Source organism: Stegodyphus dumicola, chromosome 5, assembly GCF_044657685.1.
Source record: "Stegodyphus dumicola isolate Sdum_Otavi_A_Nest chromosome 5, ASM4465768v1".
Taxonomy (NCBI): domain Eukaryota; kingdom Metazoa; phylum Arthropoda; class Arachnida; order Araneae; family Eresidae; genus Stegodyphus; species Stegodyphus dumicola.
Window position 1 is genome coordinate 42,043,338 of NC_140772.1, and position 24,129 is coordinate 42,067,466.

Here is a 24,129-nt window from a genome sequence, read left to right on the forward strand (position 1 = left end):
TAGTAATTCTATAACTGGTGAACAGATGTTGAGATTTTCTTTTATTTTTCATCAATACGTTTGGCAACTTGAGCTCACGCGTCGATGAAAGAAGCAATTTTCTAAACATTATGAATATCAAACAGTAAGTAATGTTTAATTGGTTTCTATTTAACTGAAGAAACTCTTTTTTCAAGGTTTTCATGTTACTCTTGAATCTTATTCTTGAGTCTTACATTCTTCTAACATTTTCTTGTGCTTCAGTTCAACTAAATACAATTTAAAGGGCATGAGAAATTTCCGCTGCTATTGGACTTTAGACATTTTCCATATCACCACCTGTTTCATATTAATTTATTTTTTAGTTTCTCTACAAATTTGATTTGAACAGCTACAGGCATTTTATAGGAAATAAATAATAACAAAAAGACCATTAAACACTTGTAATTTGGCTTAGATTCATTCTCCGTGCAGTCTGTACTGGAGTTTTCATCATTTTCTTCGTATGTAAAGTGAGGAATCAGCTTTCCCTGGAAAGCTCTTCACGAAGATGCATCGCCCATCAGAATACAGTGTAATGTACTTTTCGCGAAAACCAAACAATCCACACCACTTGTTAAGATCGGCTTTATCCCAATGAGAGAATTTTATAATTTCTTGAATTAATTCTACCAGGCCACGGGCCTGTTTATGAACTTATATCATAGTCACTTGAGTCTTTTTTTGGTGCCGATGATTTATTAGATAAATCTTTTTTCGATTTCATTGTTACATTAACCGGTTCCTTTCATTCTTTTGTAAGGATAATTAAGGTTATTCTTTCTTTCACTGGATAGCGGATCATATGGAAAATGGAGGTTCTTCTGCATCTTCGATCTTCTGATAACAGATCTTTGAGATAAAATACATTCTTCTATACTTTAAATCTTCCTCTGGGATAGCTGATCACTCAAATAAACGAGGTGTTATTATATTACTTTTGCTTGGAAAACAGACTATTCGAATAATCGAGATTCTGCTATATTTACATTCGTTTATTCTCGAAGGCTTTTCTTTCTTATTCAACGAATGGGCAAATCTGCTTGGGATAATTTCAAGATCATCTGCCTGTAGAACTGCATACAATATATGCATTACGTGGAAGATTTTTTTCTTATTCTCCCATGCACATAGATTTTGCATGTACTTCTACTGGTATGTGATTTTATAAGCTATAATAATTTCTAGCGCGTAAGTTTGGAACACATTTGTATTCTGAATTTTTGTATTCGAATTTGGTCAACATTTTACAGTCGAGAATCTGATTTTCGATGAAATCTTTTCTTAACAGATATGTCTTATAAAGTACGTTTCTCTGAAAATTTCGAATTTAAAATTTCTGAAGTTTTTCCACTTTGAAAAGCTACAAAAACTTTTAAAGAATCTTAGTCCTTTAAAGGGTCGTTCAATATTTTACTAAATTTATAAAATTATACTGTAAAATATTTTGTTAAAATTAAACACTCTCTGGGGCATATTAATGAGAACTGTGTTAATTAACTAATTCTCACTTGATATTCAAACAGAAACATTTCGCAAGTATTAATTATTTTATGTATTTCTTTCTTAAAATCTTTTAATCCACTCTTCAAGTTTTCTTCAAGTTCTTCAAGTTGAATGTAAATGATGAGAAATATTAAAACTTCATTTTGAACATTAAATACATGTAATTAATGGGAAAAGCCAAAAACGATAATTTTATTTTCATGAAGCATACATAAGTTTTCTGTATTATCTTTCCACCATAAAAGTATAAACTAGTCTTTCGAATGCTTGAACTTACACAGAAACTTCGATTCACGAATGTAATTCATTCCAGAAGACATTCATTAACCGAAATGTCGATAAACAGAAAACATTATCCGAAATGATAATGAACAGTCGGAATTAATGTAAGATGGAATAATCCGTTCTCAGACCACAGATGATTGTTTATTTACTGATTACTAGGTTAATTATTTCTTCTGGTTTTGTGATATGAACTTAAAATTCATAATTTAAACCACTATGGAAAAAATTAAATCTAAAATAAAAATCGTAAACACACTACTAAACACATAAAATATACAAAAACTTAATCTAATTTTACTGTACCCGTACGAAAGAAAGTTAACAGCAGAAGTGGAGTTTCACAAAAAGAGAAAAATACACAATAGCTCCGTAAACGTTTGTATGATTTGTATTTGTTCAATGTAATTTGCATGTTTTAAAATACTTTTAAAATGAAACGTGTGCCTGTCATTGAAAAATTGTTTATGATGTGGTTTATAATTGCATTAACAGGGAGATATCATTCCATGAACTTTGCACTATTCTTAAATAAGTTTTTCAATCATATTTTCTTTCCCTTCCTCTTCTTTTGAAGATATTTCCTATACAGTCACATTTTGGTACTGCTTCTGAACTATGGAGTTATTTCATGTAGAGCTCACTTGTGACTTCTAATAACTCCTTTATGGCTTCGTTGTTAACTTAAGGTACTGTCTAGAGACAAGTTATCATACGTAGCAAAGCTTCAGTTTCAAAACACAAAATATCCACCTGCACCACACTCCTTCAAGATGGCTTTGTAAATAACTTGCTGAGAGTGTTTCCACCATTGAGGATCAAATAGTGGAGAATATTCAAATCATGTTTTCTGTCTATTTTTCACTCTTAGGGAATCTGTGCCAGAGTTTAACTCAGGAAACCTTTGAAAATCATTTCTTGCGACTTGCGTTTTCATACTAGAGATACCTTCGTCATCCAAGACACGTGTTGCTCAGAAACTTTGAGAGCAAACCAATTTGTTCGTAATCAAAGGTATTCGTGAGTCAAGATTCCACTGTGTTTGCAAGCAACAGGCTTTTAAAATATTTTAATAATCTAATTATTGAAGTAGGTTGCTACAGACAAACATAAAATATTTTAATTACAGAAGAGTTTAGCGTGTTTGTTTATTTTTATTTTAAAATAGTGAAGACGGAAGCGAGAAACTAATTGTCATTCTTTAGACAGTTTCAATCACAGCATGAAAGACACTGTAGTTTCAGAGTGAAGTGATAAGAATAGATACCGATCAACAAACAACAAAAATAATAACTGATAAGACAGAAAGACTTATGACAACGTTTTCATTGTTTCTTGGCTAAATTCTATTTTAGCATAGTATCACTTCACTTGTGTACGAGACTTTTTTAACGACAGTGCTTACTGATTTCATCTCAAACACCATGAACAAAAAAGTAGCTTTGGCCTTTTAACTGAAAGATTATAAAGCACAGCTTTAACAATTTTTAAATGGAATTTGTTTGAAAGAAAAATTTTGTTTTAGGTATACATTTTAACAACACTTATTGAATTTAACGTCAATAAGACGATTTCAACAGCGAAAAGCATGGAAATTTTCCTTTTGAATAATTTGACTATTTTCCAAGGAGATTCATTACATAGCTAAAATATATTTTATTTATAGAACTGCACATTATTTTGGATACATTAAAGTAAAAATTTAAATTCTATTCTCGATAATATTTTTTCTGAAAGAAATCTTGAAACAATAGATTTTAAATACATCATCACACATAGATACGCATTAAAATTTTCTTTGTTTAAGCACTATACATTTCCATTGACATTTACATATACATTCATAAATTCTAATAAATCTATTTATATTCTAATATGTACAACATACAAATTTGAAAAAAACTTTTCAATGTAAAATAATTCGAAAGATTAAAAAATATAGCATATTTTAAAGCAACATAAATGATTCAATAATTAAACTCTTCTTGAAGATGAATTTAAATAAATTCAAAGAAGTTCGAAGAATAACGTCAGAAAATAAAAAAAAATTCTGGTTTGTTTTGGTGATTAAAATTTTGCAGTTGCTCTCATTAATTTTTGAACAGTTTTTTTCTGTTTTATTTGCAAATATAATTTATTAAATTTTAACAAAATGACTTCTTTCATATATACTATATTTCTACAATATTTCTTTCATATATACTATGGATTATCTTTTTTTAAAACCTGACTGTTTTGGAAAAAAATTCAGAAAATTTTTGGTAAAAATATAATTTACTCAAAAACTTCTGAAAATGAACTCACATAAGTATTCGGAAATTTTGATTAAACGATTTATATTTACTTAAAAAATGAAAATAACAGGACATTCGGTATTTCGCTAATTTAACTCAAATTAACTTTTCCTTAGATTTGGCATGAATTCAACTAATTTTTTCGTGTAAAAATTTTTCTATTTGCTCTATTGCTACGTAAGAATTACTTTAGTTTTAGAATAGTTTTCAAAGAAGTACTATTTTTCTGTATTTTTTATCCAACTCGCTTTATTCATGTTCTGTACGATGAACATTCTTGACTACATAACAATTCTAACTTTCAAAACTTGGTTAGATTAATTAATTTATTTACATAGCTCTCATAGTAGGGATTTAATACCGAATAAAATTTTTTTCAAAAATTTAAAATAAGAATAAAAAATTTCAATTCCCCTTTTCCTTTTCTTTTTTTTATTTAAAATTCTTTATTTTTCTCTTCATAAATTTCTGCTTTAAGGGACATTTTCAGTTGTCAAAAGAGATGATTGGTTTACAGCTTTTCTGATCCACATTAATTTCAGTATTTGTTTTCATACATACAATTTCAAACAAAGATAAGGTAACTTAAATATTAATTAATATTAAATTCTACTGCTGCAATCTATTGAAATGTTATAATGCAAGATGCATGAGCAAAATCAGAATAATATTAATTAATCAGCTGAGATATGTTTGTATTTATAACATGATATACGCTGTACTTTAAAAATCAAGTAATATATATGGAAATATTATGGTTTGAAGAAAATAAAAGCCCAGCTGATCCACATAGAAACTAAAGACAACCAAAAACAAAAACAATAATAGTAAACTCGCAATGTGAAAACTTCAGATTACAATTTAACATTTTAAAAAGTCTCTCTAAAATACCATAAAATGGCAAAAATACTTCGTAGTTTTATGTTGCAGCCGCTCAGAAAAATGGGAAAGGGGTTAATGACTCTGACTGCAAAATTGAAGGGCCGGGTTTCGAATCCTGGAGAAGGCATGGATGTGATTTGGTCGTCCGTTCATAGAAGGAAACTGTGGCCCACCTATTAGGTGCCTTCATAATAAAAAGACTAACGCTTCTAGCCTTATTAGTGTGGCTAACGCCTGTAAAGGGCTAGAGCCTATAAATGGTTATAAATGGCTATAACGCCTATGAACGGCTAGGGAAAAAACGTTCGACGAAGCATTTCTGATATTTTCTTACTTTTCTTTAACAAACCTTTTATTAAGCTTTAAACTTAACAATTTGCACAGTTGGAGCTTACAAAGCAATCTCCGCTACTTGCTGGACTTTAACAAACATAAAATGTAAAGTTTAAGGTAATTAGCATCGGAAATTCACAAAGCTAAATCCCGCCAAACTTTGGGTTTATGTGGCCTAAGAAAGGGGCCTTAAAGAGCTACTTTGAAAAATTAAGACTCTGAAAGCACATGATTTTGAAGAGTTATTAGGTGAAATTTTCGAGAATTGTTAAGAAAAGGAGGTAAAGAAGGAAAGATAACATCCTTAACTTTCAATTTCTGTTCTTTATACATATTGTTTGCTAATTAGCATCATATTGGGAGCTGAAAAAATCAGAACTAACGTTATAGATAAAATAATAAGATATTTTGTTAACTATCATAAACCCTGCAGTCATCATCGCTAGAGTTTAACTATTCGAAAACAAAAGTCTTAATGTCCTTGGTAGAGAATTTCTCAATTCTTAAAAAAATTGAGCCTAGGCTTTCACATTAAATTAAAGTAGATATCGCAGTTTACAATATGGGACAGGAATTATGGTTTACAAGCATTTTCTACCTCTAAATTTAATCTTTACTCTCAGTTCCTCTTCCTGGAAACATGCAGTGGCACGTTTGATCATTGCTACGTAAACATAAGTCTTAAAAAATTTACATCAATCATTGTTTCAATTATTTGCTTGAGTGCCATTTAAATCTGTTCTGCTCTACAGCATTAGATGAGCAAGCAAGTGTCTATCTTATATCAAAACAACTTCTACCTCCTATCACAACTCCTACACGGTTAGTTTACTAGACCCACCAGACGCAAACGACACCCATTTTTCTATATAACCATCCCAAACATATTAATAATAAATAATATGTTTTCATTGTTCGACAGAAATATTTAAATTTCTATGGTCACTCATTTCAAAGTTTATTAAATGAGCTTTAACTATTTTATCAGGGCTTCAAATGTCTAGTAATTTCAATTTCTTTGTCGAGTATGAGCTTAAAATGGGATTCAAACCCAAGAAGAATGTCCATGCTTAAATATTTTAGTATTTTAAGTATTTGTTGATTTTCTGTAACCCAACAAAACACTGCATGCGGCTCATTTTATGATTAAACCCGGTTTTCTGATATTCAGAGGGTATTACTTGGCAACTTCATTCAAAACGATACAAAACAAGTTGTTATTCCTTACAGCTTGTCTCTGCCTCGATATAAGTTTTTATTATAAAAAAATAGTGACTAAAAGCTGTGACATTCTGCCACTTACAGTATTCCATTTTGCAGATTCCAAAATATGCTCTATACTCTGCGTGTGGTCGCCATTCTCGGGATCGAAGTCGATATCAAAATTAAAATAAAGTCATCCCACACTCTCAGTTACTCTCAAAAAAGTGAGAAAATATTAACAACAAAAGAAAAAGAAAAAAAATCTCATTCCTATAGAAGAATTAGGTAATCTTTCAGAATTTTCAGAATTAGGTAAACCTTGTCAATCGCCTGAGATAATTGGAGTTACTGATGGCATTTTTTGGCAATGTATTGGCTGGTACCATGTAACCAATAAGCACCTAATTTGAAAATACAAATTTTTGCTGTTTCGTATTTTCGAAAAATTTAATTTGTGTTGCAGGTGGGACATCCTAAGCCGCAACAGCATGGCGGAACGGCATGTGACAATTCCACTAATGATGAAGAATGATGAAGATATACAGTTTGTTGAAGATGATAATGACACTATTTCCGAAAATGAGCCATCCTCGGGAGCCGTACGCGTAAGAGATATTGTTTTACTACACAAATTTAATAAATGGTATGCATATAGTGTTATGTATTAAGGATTCGTCCATCCATATCTCTGTAAATAACATGACTAAAAGAGAAAAATTAAACATATTAGTATTTCAGTTTAGCTCATAACAATATTTACATGCAATGAAATTAGCAGAAAGGAGCTACAGAACAGATAAAATTGACTTATAGATAATTATCCTTATCGCCAGTTACATAATCATTCAGAGAGCGAAGCCTATACAAATACTGCTCAATAATCTCAGTAACATAACAGTCAAGGGATAATAACTCAGATTCTTAATTATCAATTGACTAATGGCTTTGTACAGTCCCCTGTTTACAAAACTACCCAAAGGCAGGGAGATCTACCGTATTTACGCGAATCTAATGCGCATCGTTTTTGGCCAAATGTAGTATTCAAAATTGGGGTGCGCATTAGATTCGATGGCGCATTAGATTCGAGTGCAAAATTCGCCGATGACCGTGAATTGACCCCGACAGGAAGAATTAAGCGTGCTGCATCGCACATTGTTGCACTGAGTTTCTGCTGCCTGGAAAAGCATCGAAGCACCAAAGATTGTGAAATCTTTCAAGAAATGCTGCATTTCAAATTCATTGAATGGCAGTGAAGATGACGAGCTCTAGAACGCCGAGGATGACGATGATGATGATGAGGAAAGAAGAAATGAATCTGCGTCTGACGAAAAGAGCTGCGAGGATTCCAGTGATGAAAACAGTGAATAAAGACGTTTACTATTAATCACTAATTGTAGAAACTGTTAGCTAGATAGAAATGTTACGATTTATTTCATGTTCATATTTTACGATAGGTACCGTATATACGGTAGTGGTAATTAACAGTGATTGTTTCACATAACAATTGCCCACTAATAGGTTAATTCTATGTTCTACTACTTTATGTATAAATCCATTGTTGTATAAAATATGGTATCTAAATTTAAATAAAATTATCATACCATTAATTGATAGTTTATATACAAATCCATTGTTGTATAAAATAAGATTCAATAAATTCCTCATATCATTGATGCGCATTACATTCGCCGACAAACAATGTTTTTATTATTTAAAGTTTTAAAATGGGGATGCGCATTAGATTCGCATAAATACGGTACTTAAAATTCTAAAAACCTTTTTTACGAGTAAGTTCTCAGAAAACATGTATTCTAGAAACTTTCTATACATCACAAATTAGGAAAAAAATTGTCAGTTATCTCCAGATTGGTCAGAACATTTATTGTTCAGGTCCTATAGGGATCTTTAAGTATATCTCCCATAATTCTTAAGATATTTTTTCAATTCCAGTGCCGATCGTATCAGAATTAAAATCTATACAATGTGCTACACGAATTAACTTGTACAAATACGAGTTACTGTTAATAAAAAATATTATAAAATACATAATAATTATTAAATAAATAAATAAATAAATAAATAAAAATGCATAAAAAAGTGCGATCGCGAGAAGAGTACATATTTATATAAATTAAAATAAGCATTGTCACATTTTCTCATATCTTTTAGACATCTCACAGAAAATAAAGCAAATCATAAATAAATAACAAATAAAATGATACTAAAAATAAGAATTGTATGTTAAACACGCAATCCACAAATAAGTACAAATAATATATATAATATAGTTTTCACTTAATGACGTTGGTTCGTGAAACGGAATGGACAAAAGTTTACTTAAACGCAAGTTACAGTAAGATTACTCTACAGTAAGATTTCTCAAACGAAATGTATTCGTTTTTAGATTTGAGGTGTTTTTTAAGAAATGTGAATTTTTAAAAATCTTCGCTTACAACAAAACACATTTGCAGCATAGGTAAGGAAATTCTGCATTTATATTAGAATATTCGCATCTGCTTTCTAGAAACTATAATTTAAAACAAAATGCAAAGATTCAAAGCAACCGTCTTTCCACTTTTCTATTTCGTCTTAGTTACGTTGTATGCCGGAATATCATGATCCGGCATAACAATCATAAGATGATCCGGCTCTTTGAGGTGGTGTCAAAGTAACGCCTGGCTATAGCAGTTCTGTAGGCATCTGGTTGGTCCACTTTAATCTTAAACTTCTTTCCTGCATCACGTGAGGTGATCTTATCATCTGATTGCCTCTAGGAAAACATTTTGCAGCTTTTACATTTACATTTCATGATAATCAAATTAAATTAAAACTACATACAGTGTTTAAAAATTTTCAAAGTCCTACTTAGCAATTGGGCATTTTACTTTCCACAAATTATGTGGGAATGTTATATGGGCAGCGAAAGGTTTGAGAAAGCGATCTTCGTGCAGTAACTCATACACTGTTAACCAGAGAACAGGGACTCCATTACCTAGCTGACATGATGTCTGCCTTACACGGATTAAAGCCCCTGCCTCCAGAAACTATTTATTACGACTAAGCAGAATAAGTTTACAGTGGCATACAAGGCCTTCAAGAACACAAGAACATAAGTAACATAGTCATAATAGACCCTAAAGAAAGCATGTTACAAGTAGTACCTATAAGCATTCAAACAATTTCAAAACTGAGTCCAACTAATTTAAATAAAAACTATGGTACAAACAAAATATAATACATTCATCACTGTATTATACACAATTAATATCAATTAGATTCACAATTTCAAGAAGAACCAGTCAATTTAGGTAAAAAAAAAAATGCATAAAGATAAACTAAGACAATAATAAACTGTCAAATAAAATTTTTTCATATGAATTCAGAATTAAGAACCAATAACTTTGATAACTGAACAATATTATCATAAAATACACTGAACCTGAGATATTATTACAATACAAAACATAAATTTGGTTTAAAAACAAAACCACTGCAAGTAATATAAAAACTCTACATCAGGTTTGCTGGCAACGCGATAGAAATACAGTACAAGAATAATGCCAACATAAAGATATGAAAAATTTCCAATTCCAAAAACCACATTCATTCAAAAATAAGTCAAAGAAAATTATTATAAAATACTGCCTTAAATGCACATTTTACAATAGAGAACTCAAGTAAAACCAATCAAATTCACAAAAACAGGTCAACTATTCAATTCAGAAAAGTGCAAAAAGGTATACAAATAATTATTCTAGATTAGGTTTGCTGGCATCGCTAAGACAAATGCAATACTAGAAAAATGCCGACATAAAATTTTACAGAATTTCAAAATCAAATACAAAATGCATTCAAGATTAAAGTAAAGAATAATATAAAATAACTATCATGAATGCAAATTTTTATAATAGAATGCACAATTAATGCCTATCAAGTTCACCAAAGTGAATCAATTCAATTACAAAAGAACGCATTAAAATATGCAAAATAATAAAATTGTCACAAAAATTTTCTGTTAAATTTAATTAACAATTACAAAACTGAACAAAATAATCATGATATAAGGAAAGTCCCAAAGAAATTTACATCTCACAGTCTAGGTCGATCATTTGCTTTCTTTAGGTAATCATCAATGTAGTTCAGTTTGAGGTGGCTGTGCAGTTGATCATCACGCACATAATAATTTGCGTTCGTTATAGTTCTAGAAACTTTGACTGAACAATTTGCAGTTTCGGAATATCACTGTCCGTTACTGCAATCCAGGCAGGGGATGCGTAGGTCAAAATTGGCCTTTTTAATGGTAGAAGTATATATATTAGTCTTTTCTTCCGTAGCTGTAACCTGGAGTGCTTGCCTATGATGGGGAGCATTAAATTCATCACACAAAGCGCCTTATTTCTTATATAGTTTATATGCTCTTTCCACGTAAGTTTGTCATTGAGTATGACGCCGAGATATTTCACTTGGCTCACAATTGGAACAGATTCGCCGAAAGCTGCAGATTTCTCTTGGTTGCAGAAAAAAAGTTTTTCCTGCGAATTAGGAGATGGGATTTTTGCACGTTAATTGCTACTTGCAACACCAGTTTTCAGTTTTCTGGGTCTGTTCTTGTAGTTTTTTAATTGCATGGTTTATGTTTGCTGACTTAACAGCCAAGGCTGTATCGTCAGCGTAATATGCGAGCATTAATTATTGGCAGTAGGTCTTGGGAAAGTCAGCAACATAGAGAAGTAGAGGATAGGGCTGACCGCGCTTCCCTGTGGAACACCAGCGATGATAAGGGTTATATACGAAATGGCATTGCCATCGGAGACTTAGAACGTATGATCTGTCAAGAACGAGCAAAAGTGCAGCGGCAAACAAGCGGCAAACAGCTGCGACAGCAACGGCAAAAGTGCAGGGCTTTACGACGTCGCCTTCGCACCAACATTAACGAAACCACCAAGAATGCAATACTAGCAACCTTTAGGGAAGAAAGAGCGCATTATAAAAATAATATCCTTTAAGCCAAAATAACCAGCTGGCGTAAGTTCTGCACAGAAAATAACAACCCATATGGAATTCTACACAAGCTTGCCACCAACAAGGTCTTTAAGCCGGATCAACTCTATGCCCAAATTGCCAACCAACCCATTACCACCAACATAGCAGAATCCACGGCAACCACAACCTTAAACACAGTCTTCCCAGCAGACGATCCGGACGATGACACGCCAGAGCAAAGGCACACAAGGGGAAACACCACTATCCCAGAGACTTCAGACGACGAACCATTTGAAATGGAAGAGATCAAGCAAATCTTTCGACAGCTTCCAGTCAAGTCTGTTATCTGCATTGGTTAAGATCTACGAAAAACTGCTAGTCAACAGGCTGAAGCACCATCTATACCGACAAAACTTTCTTAGCCCACATCAATATGGATTCAGGACAGGCACATCTACCATCCATGCTCTAGAACACATTCGAAAACATATAAATGACAACAGAATCAACAATCTACATACTGCATTTATCTCTTTAGATCTTCAAAGTGCCCTTGATACTCTCTGGTGGCCTGCAATAAAGCAGGCCCTCAGGGAGGCAAAGTGTCCAAGGAACCTTTTTAATATCTTCACTGACTATCTCCACTCTAGAAGTCTAATTATAGTCAATAATAACGGTGTCGTCACTAAACAGCAGGAAAGAGGGTGCCCACAGGGCTCATGTGCCGGGTCTCTACTGTGGATAATCACGTTTAATTCCTTATTACAAATCAAATGGCCTACCCATACCAGAGTGATAGCATATGCAGATAATGCGGCATTGCTAGTCTCTGGCCGCACAAGAGAAGAACTCGAACGAAATGGTACGAAACCTGTTCCATATTTTCAGATAAATGCAGTAGACTTAAATTGATCATTTCCGCACAGAAGTCAACGGCAGTAGTCATCCCACGACCGAGAACTAATCCAACGCGACGGCCGTGTATAAAATTGATGGGACGAAATCTAAAGATCTCAAAAACCATAAAGTATCTCGGACTTACATGGGATCAGGGTCTCACATGGCTGCCCCACCTTCAAGACATCAGAGTCAAGACAGCAAATATAGCTAAGAAAGCCAGACAATTCCAGGGAAGCAACTGGGGGCAAAACCCTCACATCCAGAAAATGCTATATCTAACGGTAGCGGAGAGAATTGTTCTTTACGCATCGGCTATATGGGCGCAACCAATAAGCAGTCGCAAGATCAAACTCTTGACAACAATACAACGGCCAATTGCTCTAAACATAAGTAGGGCATATAGGACAACGGCATCAAGTGCAATAACGGTCCTTGCGGGACTAACACCCCTGCACATAAAGGCCAGCATAGAAGCTGCATATGAGCGCCTAATTAGGCTAAAACAAGATGCCAACTTTGCTGGCACCGCCTTCCATGCAACATAGTATGAATTACCAGGGAGTGTGCAGTATATGCACCCGGCACACAAAAGTAAAGGCATCCATGTCGTGACAGCACAACACCCAACGCCTCTCAGAGAAACTCCACATGTGAACTCACGATTCTACACCGATGGATCAAAGCATGACAATGGAGTGGGATGCGCCTTCGTTCACTTCAAAAATGACCGAGTGGAAAGCAAATGGAAAGGCCATCTCGCTACCCACAACAGCATTTTCCAGGCAGAAGCTGTGGCAATAGCAGCTGCAAATCAGTATGCTCAGGATATCAATCTAGCAGCAACCGAAATTCACACAGACAGCATGTCAGTGCTACAGGCAATCATGAATCACCACTATACCTCACCCACAATTATAGCAATCCAACAGCTCCTGCGTAACAATATGCAAACACACATCAAACTAATCTGGGTGAAAGGACATGATGGCATAGAGGGTAACGAGATGGCAGACCAGTTAGCAAACGAGGCGGCACTCAACAACGACGCGCAAGAGGTGACAACTCCAATCCCGACTTCGTATTTAAAGCGAACGCTAAGAGAACTAAGCAAAGAACATTGGCAACAGGAGTGGGATAACTGTGATACAGGAAGAAGGACACATGGATTCTACCCAATAGTAGACAACGAACGTCTCCAGGCCATTGCACCTTTGACATACTATATCACGGGGCACGGCCCATTTCCATCCTATTTTCAAAGACATGCAATTTCGATGACAGATATATGCGTCTGCGGGGCAACTGGCTCCCCCGACCACTACATATTTGAATGCAGCCTGACATCCAACTTACACCTACCACTCCCAGCCACAAATATAGAATCATATAAACGATTCATCATTAAGCACCCACCAGCGGTCAAAAAGATCTGCCAAATAATTAGGCAGGTCAACGACCTAGGGCAAGATATCTGCCAACCAAACTAGCGTCAATTAAGGCGTCTCATAAAGCAACCACAGTCAGCTTTCACTACCAAATCATCAACAGAATTCTGACAGTCTCTTATACTGACAATCAGCTGAATGCAACTTACAATATGTTTAAATTATGTGCTGCGCTTATAACATAACTGCACTGTAACATAACTGCAGACATAGCTGCTTACTGCGTACAGTACTCACTTACGGCGTATAGAGCAAACTATTGACTATGAACAGACTGCTACCTGCATTGTGTCTCTGTAGTAGTTACAACGACTGAAATATCTATAGAAGTATTTCCTGGAATAACCACAGTTATTACAACAACTGCAAGTTATATATCAGTGTATAAGGTACTGTGCGCAGAGTAATTGGAACGCTCTGACAAATCGTGTACAGAACTTATCAACAGTGTACAGAGCTCAACACTGACTAATCACAGGTTACTACTTGCATGTCCATGCTAGTCCATGCTTAACTGAACAGTGTAAAACAAATGTGTATCCGACTTTGCATTGTGTAACCATTCTGTAAGCATTGTGTATACAACAAGCATCATGTATCTATTACAATACTAATATGCACTGTGTATTCTACAACATAGTGTTTCTCCTACAGTCATTGCCAGTACTATTATATGCCAGTATTACACAAACGCGTTATACAAACTATCTGCAATAAATATGCACCTCATTCTGCACTGAATTTGTCAAATTCTGCACAGTATCTGCTGTATATAAAGCATATAATTACTATGCAACTATCTACATTGCGTGTGCATTACCTGCAATAACTTACAACCTGTTGTGTATCTGACTTTGCACTGTGCATTTGTTCTGTGAGCAATGTGTATATAAAAAGTACTGTGTACCTACTTTAATCCAATAAACACTGTGCATCTAATATAATATAAAATAAGCTCAGCGCATTCTATAACATAGTGTCTCCACTACAGTTATTGCCTGCACATCATATCTGTATTATATCTGCACTGTATCTGACATATGCATAATGTATAATTCATCTATATCTATCAATATTGTATCTGCATTACCTGTATAATCTCATAGCTTCGCATAGGAATATATAGCTTGGCAACATAGCATGCATGGTGCTGCGTACTATAATTGTGTGTATACAATAGTATAGATTTTTTTTAATGTGTAAGTATAATTGTGTTTATATAATTGTGCACAATTGTGTTATATACCGTAGTATAGTGTTTTATTCTGCGTTTTAATACGTTAGTATAATTGTGTTTGCATAATTGTACACCATAACTGTGTTGTATATAGTAGTATAGTGTCTTATTTCGTTTGTACAATTGTGCGCAGTATAAATTCTAATATCTAATGCTTTACAAGCATAGTGTATCTGTTTTTACATTGTGTATCAATTCTGTAAGCATTATGTATATAAAAAGCGCTGCATATCTATTCAAATTAAATAAGTATTGTGTACCTGATATAATGTATTGCATAATGTATTCTCCAGAGTAAAGTTTCATCTGTAATTACTATATCATCTAATAACAAAATTTAATATTCTACAGTGTGCCTGCATGCTTTATGTATGTTTATTTGCGCATTTTGCATGTGATATGTGATCTAAATGTGTCTAAATGGTCTAAATGTGTCTTTAGTGTAAGTGTATACTATATATTAGCTTAAATATGTTTCATTATAACTATGTGTTTTACTTGTATAAGTGTGTGCAATCTAGTATCTAATTTCTATTTTTATATAATGTGCTTACATGTTTTATATGTGTTATATATGTGCTTTTATATGTGTTTTACAAGTGTTTTGTATGTATCTTTATATGTGCAATTGTATGTACTTGTATGTGTATGTATATGCTGTAATTAGTGTCTAACAGTGTCTAAAAACCAAGATGTAACAAATCATCAGCTTATCGATCAAAACTAATGTATTCCTAAGACGCCTCTGTATGGCCATGTACAATTACGTAAAATTCTTCAATAAACTCCCAAGGTGGCCTCATGAGGCTCCTGGGAGTTGCTGCCACTAGATAGGGGAGGGCGCGGGACATATGCCTGTTTACCTCTGTTAAACATCAGGCGTCCCCGTCCTCCGTCACCTGTCACCTGTCAAGAACGAGTGAAGTATGATAATTAATTCTCTGTCGAAATGAAAATCAATTAACTTGCACATGAGTCTCTCATGTCAGACGTGGTCCAAGGCTTACACTTCATCTGGCATGGAAAATGTTGTTTGTCTGGCTTGGGAGATGTTGTTCGTGTGGCCTGGGAGATGTGACCATGTCTGGCATGGGAGACGGGGTCACATCTAACATGAGGAGTGCAATTTGAAGTTTAGAGTGCAGGGTGGCCCTGCGAACTCAGTGATTCTGATTAACAGCTTAGCTGTGGAGAGATGAGGTCCAAATCCGAAATGCTCATGGGGAAGCAGGTGAAAGTAGGATTTCATTCTGCGTAGAATCACCCTTTCAAAGATTTCCCCAAAACTTATATCCCTCGGGGTTGCAATGATCTTTTCCAGGCTTGGGGATCATGATAATTTTGGCTCTTTTCCAGTTTTGGGGGGAAATAGGAATTGAAAAGGCACGCATTTAGGATTGAAGGGAATCTTGGGATCATGTTAGTAGGAAGGTTCCGTATGACAGTATTTGATGTTCAATCTATTACAGGGGCTTTTCGTAATTTGAGACCTTTTACTAAGTACTTGATTTCCGACAGGGAAGCTATATTTCGTTTTCCCAAGCAATAATAGAAATAAAACTCTGAAATATTTCTTTTATGCTGAGGAATTCTTCGTTATTAATATCATTGTCATAATACTTTAATAGTTAACATTCAAATTTTTATTTAAAAATTTCAGTGGACTAAGGAAGGCATAGCAAAAATATGAAGCTGCTGACATCTTGTTATAATTTCTTTGAATACTTTGTGTGGTAGAATGCCTTTTCTCTCCTAATTCAATTTCCTGCGACAATTCAACATCTTATGATGCTTTACTTCACCACTTACCGGAGGGATAAGAAAGACTGTTGAATACTGATAGTTTGACTTGGGATCCTATGGGTAATGTGAATATGAGTCAGTGGTACTTTCGTAATGTAAATGTGACCCAGTTCCCAGTTTCATTCCTTCATAAAGAACTTTAATTTTCCGCGAAAGCATCCCTTTCTTCAGGCAGATAACTGTAGGGAACTTTGCTCTAATAAATCATAATCCTTCTTTTTTCTTTGAGATTCATATGACTAACTCCTGTAAAATCATGTGTCACATAAAAAAGGCCAATCCCAGAAACGTACCAGCAGGAGCAGTCTGCGCTCTCCGCCTCCCTCTCGCTGCGCTCCTACACAAAGACATCCCTTACCTTAGAAGATAATCCTGGAGTGCTTTTCTGTAATACATTAAACAACAAGCCGAAGACACAGTAAACCCACCCTAAATCTTCGATCCCTTTCGCAAATAAAATAATACTTTTTTTTTCATACTTTCCATAACAAAACTCTGAATTTTATCGCTGCATACGGTCTGTTTACATAAAAGCGCAAGACACAGACTTATTACAGCTATTATTATCAGGGTAAAAATGTGTCTACATCAAATTTTTTACCCTGATAATAATAGCTGTAACCTATTATATGTAGCACATAATTCTAAGCTGTCCGATGTCTTAGGATTGTGCTTCTGTTCTAAATTAATATCTACAGTGAACTCCCTGTTATCAGAGGTAAGACAAGGGCGGATGTGTACGGTTATCTTATAATCACATTTAAACACAAAGCATTTAAAAATACACAGAAAAGAGGAATTACCCATATTTTGATTAATAGAAAAATACTATTAACAGTTTATCTGTATTTTGAGCAGTTTAGTATGGAGAATAATTTCATCTGCTTAAGTAAATTAAATCAATAACCAAAACAAAAGACACACACTGTAAATAAGGCAAAAATATTATTAGATATGAAGTAATTAAGTTATAAAAGATTATGTTATCATCTGCTGCTATTATGGTTATTACTACAGCTACCTCATGCATTTTTTTGCTGTCTTTTTAAATTTTACTTAGAGCAATGATTTTCAATTTGTTTTGCCCATGTACCCCTTTCACCATTGCTAGAAGATCATCCCCCTCTCTCTGCCAAAATTTAAAAAATACATAGATACATTTATTTAGATTTCTTTAATGTGTTTTATTAATTAAACGTACGTTTTATGAAAGTACAGAAAATGTTAATAAATTCCAAAACTTGAATAAAAGCAGCTTTTTATATTCATAAACTAAACACTAAAAATATCAATAAAATGCTGAATGCATCTTTCCTAAAATTATGAAATCTCCCTGGTTGAGAATCCCTGGCTTAGAGTGTGTTGTTTTCTACACCGACAGTTTGTGAATGGTAACTTTTCTACCATTCCATAACAGACAAACTTGACGTTTCCTTCTTGACAGGGCATATCTAATCTGCGTTCAGATTCATCCGCCTCTTGTTAGTCGATAGTTGATAGATATTGCAAAGCCAGATACTATGATGTTTATTTATGACCAATCTTGGCAATATAAATATCCAGTTGGAACCTGTTGATACAATACGCACGCATTTAGTAGAAGATGAAAGATTAGATATAATGAATCAATTTCAAAATCTTTCCAATGGCAGTCGATTTGGATCTACAGTTAAAATAATAATGCAGTAATAGGCAACAGAACAATACAAGCTCAAAATACATTAGTTTATATTTCGAACTGCAATTATATAATATTAAAACACAATTTTATATAATTTATTTAACATTTGTTTCAGTGAAGATGTAGAGACATTAGGTATTTTTTGAAAGCAGGAGAATTGAAAAATTAGCAACCGCCTTCGCCGGGAATCAAACCACGGACCTCTGGAATACCGGCCCAGTGTGCATAGCCACTACACCACGAAGGCACGTTAGGAAAGTTATTTATATACTCCCCTTTTTAAAGGGCGACTGGGGTTTTCAGGGGACCTAATCGCCAAATCCTAGGTGTGGAGAAACCTGATCCAATCGGGCGCCACTGTGGAGACATTAGGTATTTTTGGAAAAACCGGAGAGATGGAAAATTAGCAACGCCTTCGCCGAGAATCGAACCACGGACCTCTGGAATACCGGCCCAATGTGCAGAACCACTACACCACGAATGCACGATAGAAAAGTGGGAGAAATACCTTATAAAGATTGCCCATAAAACAAAGAGTGAATTTTCTTTCTGGGTTTCCTTACTTGAAAACACAAAAAATCTGTCTATTGTGATGTTGCAATTTTGGATTGTTGTTTTAATTTATGCATATGAATAAAATATGGCCACTGACTAAGTGATGACCGATTTACTGAACTTTGTTTCATGTAGGTATAATTACAACTGCTTTATAGCATGGCACTAGGTAATATTGTTTCAATGTTATCACTCTTTAATAAATTTATCATTCAATAAAATTATGTAGAAAAGTTTTCTGACATTTGTCTGTTCTTTTCAAATAAATTCCTCAACTCTTTCGTATGGAGAGTGTTTGAGTGGCTCTTGTGGACCTAAATCACTGAAAGATATGAAATTCATGTGCTCGGTCCCATCACAGGTCGCAGCCTGCAAGCTATCACTAGGTGTGTAGCTTGTTCAGTAATGTCTCCACTTGACATTGCAAGAGTCAACTGCCAGTGTCACAGTATTTTAGAGACATGCGCTATGTTTGTCATCATGGCTTCTCGAATTCAGGGGGCCGAAGAACCAACCACCTTTCAGCTCGTCTAGTAATATCATCTTTGACTATAACAAATCAGACGAAGTAAAACACATCGAAAAATATAAAGAGTGTGACTAATTTAGTTTACGAACTCTTCCCGAGAGAGCAAGATCACACAGCGTTCTAAAATTATCGACTAGAGAGACACTTGTTGCTAGCAAAATGGCTCCCTTAACGATGGCAATAGTTTTATTTATAAATATTTTGTTCCTATGCATTCCGTATTAATTTAACGGCCGCTATTGTATTAATAGATTTCCTCAGAGATTTATAATAAGCGTGTTTAAGTTCCATATGCAGAAGTAATATGCAACCAATACAACCAGCACCAGTTACCACACGGAGTCACTCCATACCAGACATAACACTATATGCGCATATTACAGCGACAATAGAGTAAAAGTAAATGTGAAGGAAAGGAAGAAACACTCATTGGTAAGCTGTGTGTATACGCTTATTCTTCATCCAGATGCGTAATGTATGGAGTTAGAAACGCTTTTTATTAATTGCAATAATGATTCTATTTATAAAAGTCACCATTTCGGCAAAATATATTATGGGAATTGGATGCTTTATAAATTATATCTATTACAGCTATTATTAAAAAATAAAATAGAAGTACAGTTAATTAATAACAAGCAAGTATATTGCATTTAAATTACTTATTTGGCTAAGAAGTGAGTTTGAAAGTATTGGCTAAATAGTGAATTTGAAAGATAAATTAAATATTTTTTTAAAAATGTCGAATGGTAAAACTATGAGAACTGTTAATTTAATTGTACCAGGAACAAGCAGTGTAAAATTTAAAATTAGGCAAAAGAGCAACCTTAAGTTTCTGAATATTTTGAATAAAACTTAATTTTGTGGACGATTTGACGTATGTTCCATTTCTCCACGAAAAAATTATTTTTACAAATGTGGTTGCTTCATGCATTTTATACACAAGTTTATTTGGCTCAAAGTTAGGTTTACTATAGTAAAGAAGGGAACTGCATTTATCGCATATCATTTCAAAAAAGAAAACATGAAATTCCCAGAGGTGAACAGGAGAAGGCAAATACGGGTTTTTGGAGTTTGCTGGTACAATAACATTTTGACGTATTTAAAAGTGAAGTGCAAATCTCCACGGGCATAGAGTTTGAGTGGAAAGCTAAACTCTGAGTGAGTATAAATGGTCACTGAAGGAAACTTAAAAACAAGATCCTAAATAAAGAAAACAAAATTCTATCTTTGCAAATGAAAAATAATAAATAAAGTGTGAGTCTGGAAAAAAGGTCAAGTGTCATTACGAGGTCAATACAGTCATTTGACAAAGTGATGTACAGAGGTTGTTCACACATTTTTTAGACGATGTATATTGTATTCGCAAAACTAAATTACATAAAATTCTTGTGTTTTAGATGTTCTATTTGACATCCCTTATTCTGAACTATCTTTCGACACCGCAATTTCCAGGATAATAATGCCTTTCGAAGTGGCAGAAGAGGTATTCTATCCCATTCCTCACGAACAGCTTTCCAGAGTCCTGTTAGGGTTTTGGGACAACGTTTGGATAATGCAGGTTTTAAAAGTCTGAAAGCACAAAAATCCATAGGTGACACATAGGGAGATTTAGTAGGGATATCAGTGAAGGGTTATGGCCTTGATACCAGTTTTTTGTTCTATTTCTTTTAGGAAATTTACAGTGGATTTTGATGTGTGACTGCTAGCTTTGTCCTGATGGAGTCTCACAGATTGATGGCACTGTGGATAAAGCGATGGTATTTTATTCAGAAAAATTGGCGATAAAATATATTCCTGATAGTATTTGGAGTTAATCTTGACATTTTTTTGCACTCTCTTTATTTTTAACTTGCCGTTCTAATAAAAACCAGCAACAATCATGAATATTTTAGAAAAACTTTCTTTCGATTCTTTGAACCATGTACTTAAATTTTTTTCTCCCCTTTTATGATAATAAATGGCTCTTTTTTTTTACAATCATTTAAATACACCCATGCTTCATCTATTGTGACAATTGTTTTCCATTTTTCTTTGGATAAGTGTTTCTCATATTGTAGAATTCTGTAGCGTGTCCTGCGTTGAGAGATATGCTTTGGAAGGAGACGATGCAAATTGCGTTTTTTCGCTTTCTTAAGATTTAAATCAACGTTTATCATTTTGTTTACAGTGAACACCGACCATTTTAATGATTTTGCAACTGTCCTTTGACTAGGGGGATTTTCTTTTAACATTAAGCAACATACCTTTGCGATAGTTGAAGATGTCCGTTTTTTCCTTGGATACTTGTTTGGAATTTTTGTCCCCCTTGAGGCTCCAATTTGACGTTTTTTTCCTTTCTTGTTGATGATATTACCTATCGACGCTTTAGATATCACAAAACTACGACTCTCACATCGTTTTTGGATAACGGAGTATGCATATTTCTCTTCGGAAAGAGCGTAAATGTAGTCTTCGAACCACTGCTTTGTTAAATTCGCCATTTTGAATAAAAACAAAACTTTCGAGCCGCAGACGATAATTTTGACTTTTAAAAACATAGTACAATTGCAATTACATCTTTTGCAGCAAACGATTTTTTATTACCGCTTACCAAAATCGTCTAAAAAATGTGCGAACAGCCTCTGTATAACTGGTATCTGAATAACTTGTATCTTTACAATACAGTCAGTTGTAAAATCATAATTAGTAATTGCTACGATTTCGGGTCAGAAGGTGTGGTGTGGTGTATTTAATTATGGCAAAGCACACTAGGGCTATCTGCCTAAGGGGAGGGATGCCTTTCGTGGAGGACTTTCTAAGGGAAACTGGCTCGTATACACGTTACACATGGGGAAAACCACGAAAACGCCCATGCAGCCAGCCCGTTCGCGGGATTCGAACCTCGGACCGAACTACCAGTGTTCAGCGTGTTTACCGCTCGGCCGCTGGTGGGCTTCAGCTCAGAAGGAGATGGCTATACTGCCAAAGACGTGAGGCGAATACATCAAAATATAATTATGCATGCGTGATATGCCGATGTCCCGGTGAATAACAGAATTTCTTGGAAACCAAGCACCGTTTTCTATGGCAGAGCTTCTTAAACGTTTTCAGTTGCAACCCCTTTTCATCACTGATATTTTTTTCGTGGCCACAGGACCTCATAATATTTACAAAAATTTTGTGGGACCCAATAAGCATTGCACAAATTCGACACACGCGTGAGTGAAACTGTCAAACACATAGTGCAATGTGAAAATTTTAAATAACTAACAGATGAAATGACAGAGTCATGTGAAAAGCAAGTAAAATGAACGTTTATACTATAAAAAGAATGCGTCGAAACGTTTTCAATTTTTCTTTGTCTGTATTGTCTTTATCTATTTTCAGATACATTGTGTAAAAATATTTGGTAATTGTAAAATTATTATAATAAGTTAAAGGAATATCAAAATTTTTGGCGAATCCCTGCTGCAGGTCCGCGACCCGCGACTCTGGTCTATGGTGTGTAAGAATTTTTTGCAAAAGTTTTGGGGGCAAGCTCCTAAGCCAGAATGGCGTAAATGAGAATAGGCCGGATGAGAGTTACATAAAGATTCCGCTAGACACGTAGGCGCAGTTTGAATTTTTCTTCCGAAATGACAGTAAATAACCGTAAAAGCTGCACTGGGTGTATTGACGGTATAAATTACTTAGTCCTTAAACGTAAGCTATTCTTCAGATATAACACACGCATAATGACTGAACTGCTGTAAGAGCTATTCTATGAATGGCAATTTTGGCTCAATCAATCGATTTTTATAATATTTTCTGAATATAAGACCATTACATTTGTTTTGCATTTAACTTGATTTTCCCGACCGAACACCAGAGACAAATAATGTTAGCTAAACGTTATAAATTTAGCATGACATTCTGAAGATTCAGAATTTGGAAGGTGTCCACCGATAACATCGTGGCAAAAACATCGCGGACGAAAACGTCGCGGAGAAAACAACGCAAGGCGAAAACGTCGTGCTACAAAACATCGTCGGAGAAAACATCGCAAAGAGAAAACATCGCAGTTCTAAAACATCGTGGTACAAAACATCGTCGTCGAAAATAAAGCGGTTCAAAAACTTCGCAGTTTAAAAACATCGTCGTCGAAAATAAAGCGGTTCAAAAACTTCGCAGTTTAAAAACATCGTCGTCGAAAATATCGTGGTAAAAAATAAAGTATCTACAAATCATCGCATGACGATAACATGGCAGTTATGCTTTTTTTTCAGGTTTTAATAATTGTAAATGGATATTCCCATAATGATTTATGAGCGCAAGATGTAAAGAAGGATAATTTTTACTTTCACATTTTTTTATTAACTAATAAATTTTTGATGAAAAAGTAAGAAGGAAACTTAAGCATAGAAAACTAAATGCTACTTATAGATTATACTTTTCATGAAAAATTACCAGTAAAAACTTTATAAAAAATGATTTATTAATGGCCTTTGTTAGTTAGCTAT

General features: G+C 34.3%; 1 protein-coding gene across 1 annotated transcript in view; it reads left to right on the plus strand.

The window, feature by feature from the left end:
• LOC118190592 (uncharacterized) overlaps positions 1-24,129 on the plus strand; it is a 64,450-nt gene that overhangs the window by 13,820 nt on the left and 26,501 nt on the right. The window contains exon 2 of the mRNA XM_035361345.2: positions 6,982-7,123. Within this exon, the coding sequence (XP_035217236.1) occupies positions 7,007-7,123 (117 nt within the window). The 5' untranslated portion in view covers positions 6,982-7,006. The remainder of the gene's footprint in view (positions 1-6,981; positions 7,124-24,129) is intronic.